The sequence below is a fragment of the Chionomys nivalis genome, chromosome 7 (genome assembly GCF_950005125.1).
Source record: "Chionomys nivalis chromosome 7, mChiNiv1.1, whole genome shotgun sequence".
Classification (NCBI taxonomy): Eukaryota; Metazoa; Chordata; class Mammalia; order Rodentia; family Cricetidae; genus Chionomys; species Chionomys nivalis.
Genome location: NC_080092.1, coordinates 40,721,358 through 40,734,887, shown reverse-complemented (window position 1 = coordinate 40,734,887; position 13,530 = coordinate 40,721,358). Strand labels below are relative to the sequence as shown.

Genomic DNA, 13,530 nt, shown 5'->3' with positions numbered 1-13,530 from the left:
TTTACTTGAGCCAGTAATAACTGTCATGCACATTAGATGACACAAGATTAAGAAGGTATATAATACAATGTCTGAGGCTAGGAAGATATAAAGAGGCCAGAATGGCATCAAATGTAGGAAATATCAATGTTCATTGCAACACGAAGCCATGGAGAGTCCCTTCTGCTAAGTCTTATCATGAAACATGATGATATGACACACTCATATCCATGAAGCATACATACATGAGTATACTACCCAACACACCGCAGGCTGGCCAGCTATACTCCTGCATGTGCCACTGGCCTCTCCCAAACTCTCATTTACAACATCATAAATGACCCCAGACAGAGACTGATGCCTGCCGATAGGCAGCATTACCAATATTCATCTCCTGGCATGCAGATTTTGAAAAACTAGAATATGAGATTTAACATTATAAAATTAATGTACAGATTCCATAGTGATAATTTTCCTTGGTCAGGATTTTTGAAACCTGACTGGAAGTTTTGTTGAGAGGTTTCACACACACACACACACACACACACACACACACACACACACACACACACAAAATGTTCACACAATGATCTGCTTAGTGCAAGATCCCTACCAGAAACACTCGGTATTTATGGGAATTTTATCAGGATTTCTTCTCCCCACAAAGCAGCATGAGAATGAAGAGTGGCAACAAGGATCTCTCTCCTGATAGCTTTCTAAAAAGAGAATTTATTTGTCTCACCCGCCTCCTAGAGGAAACTAACGGCTGTGGGCCTGCCCTATTACAGATTGTGCAGATCTCCCTTTCATACACTAGAGAGATGGCAGAAACAGGCAGGAGGATCACAGCTCTTAGGACAAACAGTATTCCTGAGCCACAGTGCCCTTCTCCACATAGGTCCCAAACACGCTAGAGGTTATTATGTGCACTTCTGGCCAACTATGGATGGGCACCCAGGTGGAGTCTGTTGTAAGATTTTGGGGATAGTGGGACAGAAATAAATAGAACACGTGCTCTTACATTCCACTACAGAGCTTAGCACGACAGCTCACAAACAGAAATGTACTGTAAAGCACAGGCTTATGAGTGCAGCAAAGAAAATAAATCTTGGGGAGCCCATGGGACTCTGCGGGATGAATTCCTGCTGAGCGACTTCTTAGAAACACTGCCCACACTATTACCTGTTTTACAGTCTCTGTGCTAATTCTAATGTCTCCTGAGGTCTGACTTAGAGATGTGGATCTTCCAGATACAGAGTGATTACGTCTGCTGACATCCAGTAAGAGGCTTTCCCACATACATTACTCTCGTGCTTCCAGTCAGTCACTGATGTTTAGAGCAGACTGGAAAAGGCATTTCCCTGTAGATACTCTTGGGGTTCCTCAGCAGTGCAAGTTCTTTAATAAAAAGAGACCTGGCATCTCTTAAAGGGTTCCCTGCTTCCATTATACTCACCTATGTGCTTAGGGTTACTCACCTATGTGACTTCTTTCATGTACGGCAACAGATGGCTTATGGCTGAAATATTTCCTACAGTATTTAGAGTCAAGAGTTTCTCAGTTTTGAGTTTTCAGGTGGACACGGACGTTTATCTTGAGTACCTGTTTTCTGCACATAAACAACATTCATGGAGATGTCCCCATGCCTCTTCTTTGGTATGCAGTAAAGAATGACCTATGGTTGAAGGACTTTCTACATTCATAGGGCTTCCTTACAGGGTATACATTACCTAATGACTGATGAGATATGATATCTGGAGAAAGGTTTTTCAACATTTCATCCATGTGTATGTGTTTTAATGCACAGTGAATTATATCTATGGTTGAGATATTTTTTTACATTTATATGCTCTTAGGATTTCTCACGTTTGTGAGTTCTCTGATCTATCTTTGGCTGGAATATTTTCTTTTTAATTATAAAAGTCTGTCACCTGCGTGAATTCTCTGACCTGTGTACCAGCTTGACACCTGGCAGGCCTTTCCACATACAGAACACAGGTCCTGAGAATGGTGGGCAGATGACTAGTGGTGGTGCTGTTCTGCATCTTCCAATCATAGGATCTCTCCCGGGTGAGCTCTCTGATGCACACAGGTGTGCACTCGACTTAAAGGCTCATCACACACGTCTCACTGGTAGTGACTCTCACCTGAGTGCGTCCTCTGATGTCTGGTGAGGTGAAACTTCAAACTAAATGACTTCCTACACTGTTTACACTCATAGGGCTTCTCGCTTGTATGGATTTTCTTATGTGTATAGAGGCTTGGGCTCTGCTTGTAACTTTTGCCACACACTATACACTCATAGGGTTTCTCATTAGTATGAGTTCTCTTATGTGCATGAAGGTGGGAATTTTGCTTAAAACATTTTCCACATACATCACACTCATAGGGCTTCTCACCCGAATGAGTTCTCTGATGTACGGTGAGGTATGACTTGAGAATAAAAGATTTCCTACATTCTTTACATTCATAGGGTTTCTCACCCGTGTGAATTCGTATGTGCGTGTAGAGACTTGTCCTCTGCTTGAAACTTTTCCCACACGTGGTACATGCAAAGGGTTTTTCACCCGTGTGAATTCTCTGATGTACAACCAGAAATGACTTCAGCCTGAAAGATTTCCCACATTCTTTACAGTCATAAGGCTTCTCACCTGTGTGAGTTCTCTGATGTGCATGTAAGTGGGCTCTTTTGTAAAAGGCTTTTCCACACACATTACACACGTAGCGTTTTTCCTGCATGGGGGTTTGCTGGTTCACAGTGAGTTTTGACTGCTGGCAGTCTTTACACTCGTAGGGTTTCTCAGCTGTGTGAGCTCTCGAATGCAAGTAGAAACCTGGTGCATGGTTAAAGGTTTTCCCACAAGTATCACATTCATGTGCTCTCTCATATCTGTGTGCCAGCTCAAGCTGGAGGCTTGACTTACTAATTGTCTTTCCAGATATACTGTATTCATGGGATTTCTCAGCCTTGTGAGGGTTCTGTTGAACACTGTGATTTAATTTTGAGCCAACAATTTTCCCGTACACATTCCTTCCATCCCCTATGATGCTCTGCTGAACACTCTTTTCTGATTTCTGGCAAATGTATTTCTCATCTTCATTACATGTGTAAGGCTCTTCTCCCACACGCAAATGCTGATGTTTTTGGAGGTTTGATTGTATATTGAATATTGGCCCACAATCATTACCTTTATAATATTTCTTTTCTTTGTGGGTTTTTAAGTGCTGTGTGAGATGAGAATTTCTATAGAACAATTTCCCACACACTTTACATTCAAAAGTTTGCTCCTGTACCTGGGTCCCGCCTAGACCAGGAAGAGCTAACTTTTCTAATCCTTTCCTGTAGTTCCTCAATTTACTGGAGGGATCTCTGACAGGAAATGTGTCCTGTAGCCACACTGTCTTCATGTGGAAAGCATCACTGTGCCCACGACACTGCAAGTGCTGTTCTTCACATTTAGTACTGTGATACAGACTGAGAGGCTCAGGAAGTATGGGGGACACCCTGGTCACAATCGGAAGACCAAGTTCCTTTACCGCCTGCACTTCACTGGGCTCACTAGGGAGAAGCACATTAGCCCACATATTACGTGCCCCAGGTCTTGTTCCAGAAGACACGTCATTCTTTACAGCCAGCCTCAAAATACAGCTTGGGCTAGTAAATGGTTTTCCTGCTTTAGCCCTCTGCTCAGCTGATGTGCTGCTCTTGGCAATTACCAGATTGCATCCACGCATCTTTTGATTATCCTGGCTGATCTCATTTGGGTCATTCACATGCTGCATATCTAGAAGAAATAAAGAAATGGAAGGTTTTCTGGTTAGTATCCATACAGATCAAGTGCAGTAAACTTGCCTGTTACTTAAGAATTTCCTGATGAAATGATGCAGACATCTCCAGTGCTTTTCAAATACTAATGATCATATACAGAGGAACAGATTCTTGATATTCCTAATTTAATCACAATTAAATACAACAAAAGAAAAATCTGCAGACATTTGGTTCTGTAAGTCAAGGTATCCCCGTAACACTGGAAATGTGAGATTGCTGCATGGGTCTGACAGGAACAACTGGCATTTTCTATCTGTGTGAACACATACATGCTGACTCATAAAATCATGCTTCTCCAATGTCTTTATTTATACTCTGGCACTTTGACCATGAGAAAATCTCACAAGAAATGGAGTTTCCTGGACAAATTCATTGTGTATGTCCAATTACAGTGATCTCTACAAAGAGAAAAGTGGAAGGTTAATTACATACATTGTATATGTCGAATCACAGTGATCTCTACGAAGAGAAAAGTGGAAGGTTAACTACTTAGACAACCCTTCACAAAATATGAATCCAGAAACAAGCAATTTGTGGGGTCATTTGACCTTCAAGTCCAAGGTCACCTAAATGTCACACTAAGCTCGAGATGTACCCCATCCTAGAGTCTACACCGGGTGCTTCTTGGCTGCACAAATTCTGCTGTCTTCACACACATGACTTCATTTCCAGCACCTTTGCTTTGTTCAACCCCATGGTGAGCTGCCTAAACCACTATGTTTTCGGTATTAGTTTCAAACTAGTAACATCAAAATTGGATTCTTAATAAAATAATAAGAATTCTGTTCATACCTCTTGTCCACCTACATACTATATAGTATGTATAGAAATCAGTGGTCTGAAATAAATTAAATCAAAAGAAAGTCATAATATTAAAATTGCATGTTCTTTAGGCCTTAACTATTTTATTTTTCTTTTTTCATTCAGGAAGACTTTGGGGGAGGTTGATTTTTTTTATGCCAAAACTTTCATTTCTCAACACAATGGAGCTCTTTAGTCTGTTGATAAATTTGTTGACTTACCACTGCTTGTTCCAGAATATTAAACAAATGCACAAAAAGGAGCACATAACAAGCGATAAACATATGAACAAATGCTCCAAACAAGCAACAGAAATGAGGAAAGGACAAGTAAGAACTTAAATAAAATAACCACAGACTGGATAGAGTTTGTTTAGTGACATACTGCAAAACTAGAGAGGAGAATGAATCTCTGTGTGGAGGCTTGAATTGAACTTGCTACGGTAACACATGGCAAACATAGCTAATCTTGACTGTCAACTTGACTGTATCTGGAATTAACTAAAATCCAAGCAGCTGCACACACCTGTGAGGAATCTTCTGGACTGGATCTTTTGTGGAAGGCACACTCTAAATCTCAGCCAAACCGTCTGCTGGCAGCCCATATAAAAAAGGTCATGGAAGAAGAAGGCTTTTGCTTTTTGCCTGCTTGCCCTCACTCCCATTGGCAAGTATCTATCCTCACTGGTTTAGACCTACCTCTTCAGGATTCCACTGCATATGGAAGACAGCAGCTCTCTAGGAATCCTTCGAGAGTCCAGCACAAATTGGTACTGCTGAGACATCCATCCAGTCTCACTGACCTGACTGAATGACCAGATCCTTGGCCTGTCTATTGCGATAGCCTTTGTAATCTACTCTAATAAATCCCCTATGTATGTGTGTGCACGCACGCATGTGCACGCGTGTGTGCTCTGTCAGTTCTGCTCCTCTAGGAAACCCTGACTAATAAAGTGGTGTGCATGTACATGAAAGAGCCTTTTGTAGACTGTACACACTGATTGTTAGATGAGTAAAAACACTTATACCCAAATCTGGAACATGGGAAAAATGGAGAAAAGAGCTCAACACAGCCACCATCTGCTGAGCTTCCTCACTTGGTATCCCTATCCAGGGCGCATTCACTGACCTGGGAGGCTCTGGTTTGGGACATCTTCCTTCCACGGCCCAGCTTCTTGTTCCAACTTCAGGATCAACTCAGGTTTGGGATCACACCGATCTAGTAATAGGAAAGAATTGTACAAGTTTTGGCTAACTGCTAAGTCAGGTACATTAAATAATGACAATACATTGGGCTGGAGAGATGGCTCTTGCAGAGGACTTGAGTTTAATTCTCAGAACCCAAATGGAGGTTCACAACTGTTTCCAACTTCAGTCCCAGGAAAACAGATGCCTTCTTCTGCCTTCTGTTTATTAATTAATTAATTAATTTTTTTTTTTTTTTTTTTTTGATTTTTCGAGACAGGGTTTCTCTGTGGTTTTGGAGCCTGTCCTGGAACTAGGTCTTGTAGACCAGGCTGGTCTCGAACTCACAGAGATCCGCCTGCCTCTGCCTCCCGAGTGCTGGGATTAAATGCGTGCGCCACCACCGCCCGGCTTTAATTAATTAATTTAATGTTTGCTTGTTTGTCTGTTATTCTGAGACAGGCTTTCTCTGTGAAACAGCCCTGATTGTTCTGGAACTCGCTCTGTAGACCAAGCTGGCTTTGAACTCACTGAGATCTACTTGCCCCTGACTCCTGAGTGTTGGGATTAAAGGCATATGCCACCACCGCCCAGCACTTTTTCTGCCTTCCCAAGGCACTGCACTCATGCAGGCAAAACAACCATACACATAAAATGAAAATATACATTATTATGGGCAATGGGCAGTGACAGGACCAATGAGAACATTTTATAAGTGCTTTAAGAACATTCACAGATTCAGCCTACATTGCACAAGACCTAGTTTGGTCACTAGCACACACACACACACACACACACACACACACACACACACACACACACAAGGCAATCCTTGGTGGAAGTTCCTATAATTATCAAAAAAGCAGTAAGCTTCTCATAGGAGTACTGGAGAGTTTCACTCACTCAAGGACAGCAGGCTGCTGTAGGTCTCCAGCATCACGTCCCTGTAGAGCTTCCTCTGAGCATCATCCAGGTCCTGCCACTCCTCCCAGGTGAAGTCCACAGAGACATCCTCGAATGACACCAACCCCTGTAATCAAACATCTTTCCTTAGCCCAAGCCTCAGCCTTTGGTCAGAGACAGGAATATGGGAGGTCACTCCTCTCCACAAGCATTGTTTACACAGGATATTCATTTAAGCTTTCTTATCATGGAAGAAAAATCATCTGCAAAATGCCTTACAAACATACTAATTTAGTAATGATGAGAGACAAAAAGCAGAAAACAAATGTAAGCAATTGATAATTCTCTCGTTTCCCACTTAAAATACACTTCTGACTCCAACAACGACAAATCCAAGCAATGTTATCTCTAAGTTATTTATAAAGTGCAGTCATAAGCACCCACATATGCTCTTCCAAAAGCTAGAAGAACTGCTAGATTCAACAGAAATAAATACCACGAGCATCCTATAAGGCAATATATAAACAAGCAGAAGCCAGCTCAACACCTCAACGTTTTGAAAGTCATCCCATGAAAGTAGAAAGGGGAAGGTCTCAGGGCAGAGCTGGAGTGGAAGAATCACTTCCCAGTTTCTGCACTGGGAAATAGGGCACTAAGAATACAGAGTGGAAGACATGCAATGTGGTAGGCTCCACAGATCCCACTCCACAGAAGGCTGAGACGGGGGACCAAGAGTTGGAGATGAGGCAGACACAAGACGTAGTAAGGAACTGGGAACTCACCACAGAAGAAACACAAAGCAGCAACAGAAAATAAAAAGTAAGAATAGCATATATTAATTTCTTTTGTCTTTGATAAAAATATCAGTGTGTTTCCAAGGTTTCTACATAAACAATTATTTAGGAATTAATGTATTTAACTATGCGACATGAAAGAAGGGGGGCAATTTGTGGGAAGGAACAATAGATTTTTTTTTTCTCCTGTGGTTTTGCTAACCTGTAAACTGTTTTTCCCATGATGACTTGCTTAATTTCTTTTCAAACACAGGCAAATTAAGATGGTGTGTACAGACTCGGAACAGAATAAATACCTCCATCCTCTCCTCACTTCAACTCAGTCTGTATGAGCTGACACTGCCTATGGAAATATCTGCAGAAGTGATCTGTCATCTCTGATTACCATTTTAAGCTGGTGCCCAGTAACTGACTTAGACAAAAAAGCAGCATTTGAGAGTTGTGAATGAGAAAGAGGGAAGGGGCTGCTTACTCTTTGAGCATAATACATTGGAAAGACTTTCATTCATCATCAGACCAAACTTCCTGGGAAACAGAATAAAAAGTTCCTTAACCAGAGACACGGGCTTGGAGAGCATCGACTAGGAACTACCAGGGTGCAGAACCAGAGGCTCATCTAGGAAGGTGTACAACCTTCAGGGTTAAGTAACCCACCACATCTGCCCAAGACTCAAGGTTTACCCCTTCAGCTCATTACCAAGTAAGTTCCCACACATACTCCAGTCTGCTATACTTTGTACAGGGTAGGTTGAAATCCATCTATAAACGCCAGCTATCTGAAACAAGAGTAGTCGTAGTGGGTGTGAAATAAATTCCTGGCATCATTTTGAGACTTAAGACAAATACAATGCACTATGTGTGGAGGATTCCAGGACATGGGGCTCACTGCCTACTCCTTTTCAGTGCTGTTTATGTGGATGGAACATATACCTCCATCCCCACCTCACTTCACCTCAGACAGGACTATGGAATTACTTGTAGAAGTAGCCTGCCACCTCTGATGACCTTTTGAAGCTGGCATTAGGTTTGCTGTTCTTTTTCTTACTGATCAGCAAACTCCAGGAGGCCACTCTGTGAAGCTATCGTGGCCTGAGATGTGACATATACCTTGCTTATGTAACTTCACCAAAGCAGGTGTTGCTGCTTATCAAAACATAACCTATAGCTCCGACATCAAAAAAATACAGACAGCATCAGCTAGAGAAGATCCAAATCTGAAGATGGACCAGGGAACACCACAAACAAATGCTGATGAACACCCATATATGCACATTGAACTGAGTTTACAGCCCACATTGCCTTCTTGGTCAGAACTGTTCTACTTTTAATTTCCAGTGAGGTAATACCTTTCTGAAAGGAAGTAGAGTCAATAAGCACACACTACAAGAAAAGCTGAGAAATTTGAATTCATATACATTAAAATTAGATTCCAAGAAAGAGAAACAGCAGTCACTTCTAAAAATGCTCACTTCCTAATTCCAGACTGAAGAAAAATTACAGAAAAAAATTAGCATCCAAAATACTTGCTTGCTACATGTGAACACATATAAAAACAGTCCTGAAAAGTAATCTATCATAGCTACATCCTCAGACATAAACATACTTGTTATAAAACAGAAGTAACTGACATAACTAGTCTTCGTTTCTGTAACTGGTCGTGTGTGTGTGTGTGTGTTAGCTGTCTATCTTATTCTAGTACTCAAGCTGTATTTCCCCAGCCTTCAGCAAATGTCTCAGCAGGCCTTGCTTCTTTACTAGGAAGCACAACTGAAGTGTCTGGAATATTTTTAGTCCTGCTTCAAGAGGGCACAGTTACACTAATAGACGCCCTTAGTGATGTCCTTTCATGGTTTGACTGTGGAATGTTCCCTACGGGCTCACTGTTTTGAGCATGAGATCCAAAGCGTGTGGTGCTACTTTGAAGGCTGTGGAAGGGTTAGGTGGTAGGGTCTGGCTGCTGGAAGTAGGCTACAAATGGGGTGTCTTTGAAGGTTATACCTGCCCCTGGTTCCCACTTCTCTCTCAGGTTCCAGGTCTGCCATGGTGTGAACAGTTGCTCCTCTTCACACTCTCACCTCCACTGATGGAGCCACTCCAACCTGCCATCACTGCCATGATGGACTGATACCTCTGAAACAATGAGCCAAAATAAATCTTCCCTCCCCTATGTGCTTTCTTTCAGGTAATATTTGGTCACAGCAATACAAATGTAATTAATATTTTCTCTTATCTCCATGGTAGCCTAGTCTGATCTTCCCTGGGTAATCTAGATTACTCAGGAAAACCATCACTAGCGTCTTTACCACCTATTGCCTTAGAGTCATAAGAAGCAAAGTACTTTGGATAAAATCAGTCCCTCCAGCCGAATAGAGTCATAGTGGTGGCCTTTGGTAGAAGCATTGGCCCTTATCAATATAAGACAGGTAGGCCAGTAGGGCATGTGGCTATGGGAACAGAAACAAAAAAAGGTCCTAGTAGTGGGGTGTGGTGCATACCTTTGAGGCCAGTACTTGGAAAGCAGAGGCAGGTTGTTTGTGAGTTCAAGACCACAGAGCAAGTTCCAGGCCAACCAAACTCACATAGTGGGACCCTGTCTTCAAAGCTCCTAGTGCTAAGCACTTTACTAGTAAAGTCTTCTGCTGTGATCATTTCTGATGAGCTTTGATAGGAGACACAAATACCTTTATCTCTTTTTACCATCCAGACAGTATGTCAACACTCCTGTTGTCCAAATGTGCTTCCAGGGTTCCTTCTGAGCTACTGACCATGAACCCAGGCACTGTGTAGGTCAGTGAAGGTAAGAGTGCAGAGTACGCTTCTCACCTTTACCTGTGGATTCCCACACTCTGGCTTCTGTCTATGGCAAACATCAGGCAAGCTGCTGAACCTGACCCAGAGTACTTACAGCCTTTGTAGAGAATCCCGCCCCAACCCTGTACGGACTGCAATCTAGCTGGTCCTGTTTCCTGTGTTTAAAATTATGTCAGGACATTTTTGAGCAAAGAATATATTTTGTATAATCTACAAACTAGATGGAAGTATTGATACAAAATATATAACCAAGAGATGTACATTATCCAGACCTGTGCTCCTGTTTTTAACTCATGCTCCACGTGCCTTTCTCATGACTCGCACACAAATGGTATCCACTAACTTCAGTTTTCTCCCATTTACTCCCAAGGCCTTCACCACACCTGCCTGTTAGCCATACAGCTCGTCAGTACTCAGGCCTTACCCCTGAGGAACAGACCCTTCCAGCCTAGCAGAGACGAACAGTTCCGGTGTGACAAGAAAGCATATGCTTGTCTCTAGGCAACCACACTTCCTCACCATCTACAGCATCACATGTGCCACTGGAGCAGAATGAACAACAACAGAGCTGGCAGGAATTGTAACTCATAACGTTAGACCTCAGGGAGCAAAGCAGGGAGAAAGGAAGTGGAGGGAATAAAAAGAAGGATCCAGGAAAAAAAAATCCCTCATTTTAGAGTACTCACCAAAGCCACAAGGTAGATTGGCATCAATACCACATACAAGGAAAAAATGGAGGATATGACTTCCATTCTGACAAGGGAGCTTGATGCGCCTCTTCCTATCAACACAGGAGCTAAACTTACGATCTGAATGCTACACAAGTGGTCCATGTTACCAAGAAATAGTCATTAAACTCACACCAAAGGACTGCATCACAGAAGTCCTCTAATGTGGAATGAGTGGGGAACTGAGAAGAAAAGGATAAGTTACGATCAGGAGAAAAAGAACTCAGAAAATAAGCTAAGAAAGCAGTAGCAGCATCGGGACTGAAATGAAGACCTTCCTGGGAAAGAGGACGGGCAGAACTTTGCAGCATGGCAGAAGACGGAAGTAAGGCAGCTGGCAGAGAACAGTGTTTCCATTCAACTGTGATGAGATGCTGAGAATCTGAACCAAGACTACAGTGATTGGGAGAAAAAATACAAACAGTAAAGACGAATTATTACTAGAAACATGTCTGGACATTGCTATGCTCTACATACAAACACAAGCAGAGACACACGTAGGGAGAGAAGTGAAGGGTCCGGAGTATATTGTCTTCCTACATTGCAGGTCTTATCTGACATAGTGGGGTCTTCCAAAAGCTGTCTGTAACTATATAACTATACAACTTTAGCAAAGAAAACCCCCGTGACTCCATCTGAGTTTGAGCACTTGTGAACATTGTGGAATGCTGTGTTCATTTCCAGCCTGGGAATGAAGCTCTCTCTGTTCATATCATGTTTGTGTCCATGAAGCCTGTTTAGACTTCACGGGACATGAGAGGTTGGCACCTTCGGAGTCAATCCAACCCCTACAACAAACAGACCATGTCAGGAAAACCAGAGACTGGTTGGCTCTGTCAACACATCCAGTGCTACCATCTGCATGCATTTATCTTACATCAAGTTTATTCTTCCATTTCCATTTTCAAAAGTCCTAAAATACAATATAAGACAAGGCAAGGCTAACTATACTACTCACCTCAGATGTGTCCATTGTCCTAAGGCTTTCAGACGTGAGAGGACCGTGCAATCACAGCTAGAAGAGAAAGTCAACAGAAATTAACTTACCAGATATGCCCTGCTTTCAGATCTCAATCTGCAAACACAGGAAGAAAGCTACAAGACCAACAAAAATGCCTGCCTGTGTGGGAACGGTGTGTTATACTTGGCAACGGCCACAACTGATCTTGTTGAAGGAGCACCAGGCATATTATTAAACGGTGGAGATTCATCATTCCATTACACACATACTGTCTTACACATTGAAATTTCATACAAAGCATGTCTCATCCACTCTACATGGTTTACTCTCAAGACTTCCCTGGCGAAACCGAACACTGAGTGTATTCACTGCAGGGCTTTGGCAGTGATATTTCCCAATGGCTGGTCTCCTGCACTCAGGCCTTGGTATATAGCTCCCTCCCACAACGTCACTTGCTCTGGCCAGTGGAGCTACAATAAATGTGACCTGTGCAACTTTTAAAATGAGTTTTCCCAGGGCAACTAGCCGAGATGGCAACTTGTGTTCCTACACACCGCTTCTACACCATCTTTAAAAAAGCGTATTAAGGTTCTTCAGAACACTAAAGGTAAAAGTACCACAGGCTGCAGGAAGCCCCAAGTCCAAAGGCGCTGAAACCATAATAAGACAGCTGCGCTCTATTGCCGTGCCATAGCTTTTCCCTCCAGACACAACAGGTCCCCACTGCCACCGTGAAGCAGAGATGCCCTTAGCAATGAAGCCAGAACACAGTGATGGCTAAGTCTCTGGTAACTGGTCCAGCTGATTAACACTCCGAAGTCACAGGCTCCTCACCTAGGATCCCAGCCATCGCTTCCCTCTCAACATCCTCCCCACCAGCTCTTCCCTCACTAATCGGTCAAGGGACCGACTCCTCAACGCCTTCCTCCCAGTAAAGCCTTCACAATGAAACATTACAGGGACAGTCTGCAAAGTCCTTTTGAACCGCGGGATGGGGACACACGCTAGACAACCTGGTGGAGGGAGGGCTAAGCTCAGGAGCCGCAGGACTCAGGAGCAGGGCCAGGCTGAGCACAGAATCCGGAATGCAGGGAGATAGGCGGTGAGCTCAGCCCGGCATAGGTACCCAGCCCAACGCCGTCTGCACCCGGAATAGCCGAGGAGATGAAGACCGACACCGGTCAGCTCCCGCCGGTTCCCCAGAGGCTGCACTCACCTTGGTGCCGGGCGTCAGCTTCTGTGTGGCTTTTACCAGAAGAACGTAGGGCCAAAAGACCGGGTACCAACCTCGGCGGAAACCGGAAGCAACATGGCGGACCCCTAGAGATAGATCGGGAAAGGACGCCCCGCCTCAGAGCTGGATCTGATTGGACAGATCCCGAGTCTCCACTATGATTGGATAGAATATCTTGAGTGACAGTAAACGTTACCAATCGTTGACGGAACAAGGCTGGCGAATTCTACTTACCACTCTATGCTGTGATTATTAAGACTTTCTCCACTTAACCCTGTGACATCATTAAGTACGTTTTTTTTTCTC

The 13,530-nt window shown here is 43.2% G+C and overlaps 1 protein-coding gene across 3 annotated transcripts; it reads right to left on the bottom strand.

Annotated features, from left to right (window-relative positions):
* On the bottom strand, window positions 1-13,317 carry LOC130877308 (zinc finger protein ZFP2-like). 3 transcript variants are annotated; one of them, XM_057774462.1, is made up of 5 exons: window positions 13,207-13,317; window positions 11,988-12,044; window positions 6,697-6,823; window positions 5,738-5,827; window positions 1-3,764 (listed from the first exon to the last, which is right to left on the bottom strand). In XM_057774462.1, the coding sequence occupies exons 2-5, from the start codon at window positions 12,000-12,002 to the stop codon at window positions 2,107-2,109; spliced, it is 1,890 nt and encodes a 629-aa protein (XP_057630445.1). In that variant the 5' UTR covers window positions 12,003-12,044; window positions 13,207-13,317; the 3' UTR covers window positions 1-2,106. The 3 variants fall into 3 exon arrangements, with proteins under 3 accessions (XP_057630445.1, XP_057630446.1, XP_057630447.1); XM_057774463.1 differs by lacking the exons at window positions 11,988-12,044; window positions 13,207-13,317 and adding an exon at window positions 9,489-11,530; XM_057774464.1 differs by lacking the exons at window positions 11,988-12,044; window positions 13,207-13,317 and adding an exon at window positions 9,489-11,530 and having other exon boundaries at window positions 6,697-6,805.
* Window positions 13,318-13,530: the final 213 nt, after the last annotated feature.

What these genes read in the sequence shown, in the direction of transcription:
- LOC130877308 (XM_057774462.1), bottom strand. An exon ending in CAGCAGCCTGCTGTCCTTGA is followed by an intron (nt 5,828 to 6,696) that starts GTGAGTGAAACT and finishes TCCTATTACTAG; the next exon opens with ATCGGTGTGATCCCAAACCT. An exon ending in CCCAAACCAGAGCCTCCCAG is followed by an intron (nt 3,765 to 5,737) that starts GTCAGTGAATGC and finishes TATTTCTTCTAG; the next exon opens with ATATGCAGCATGTGAATGAC.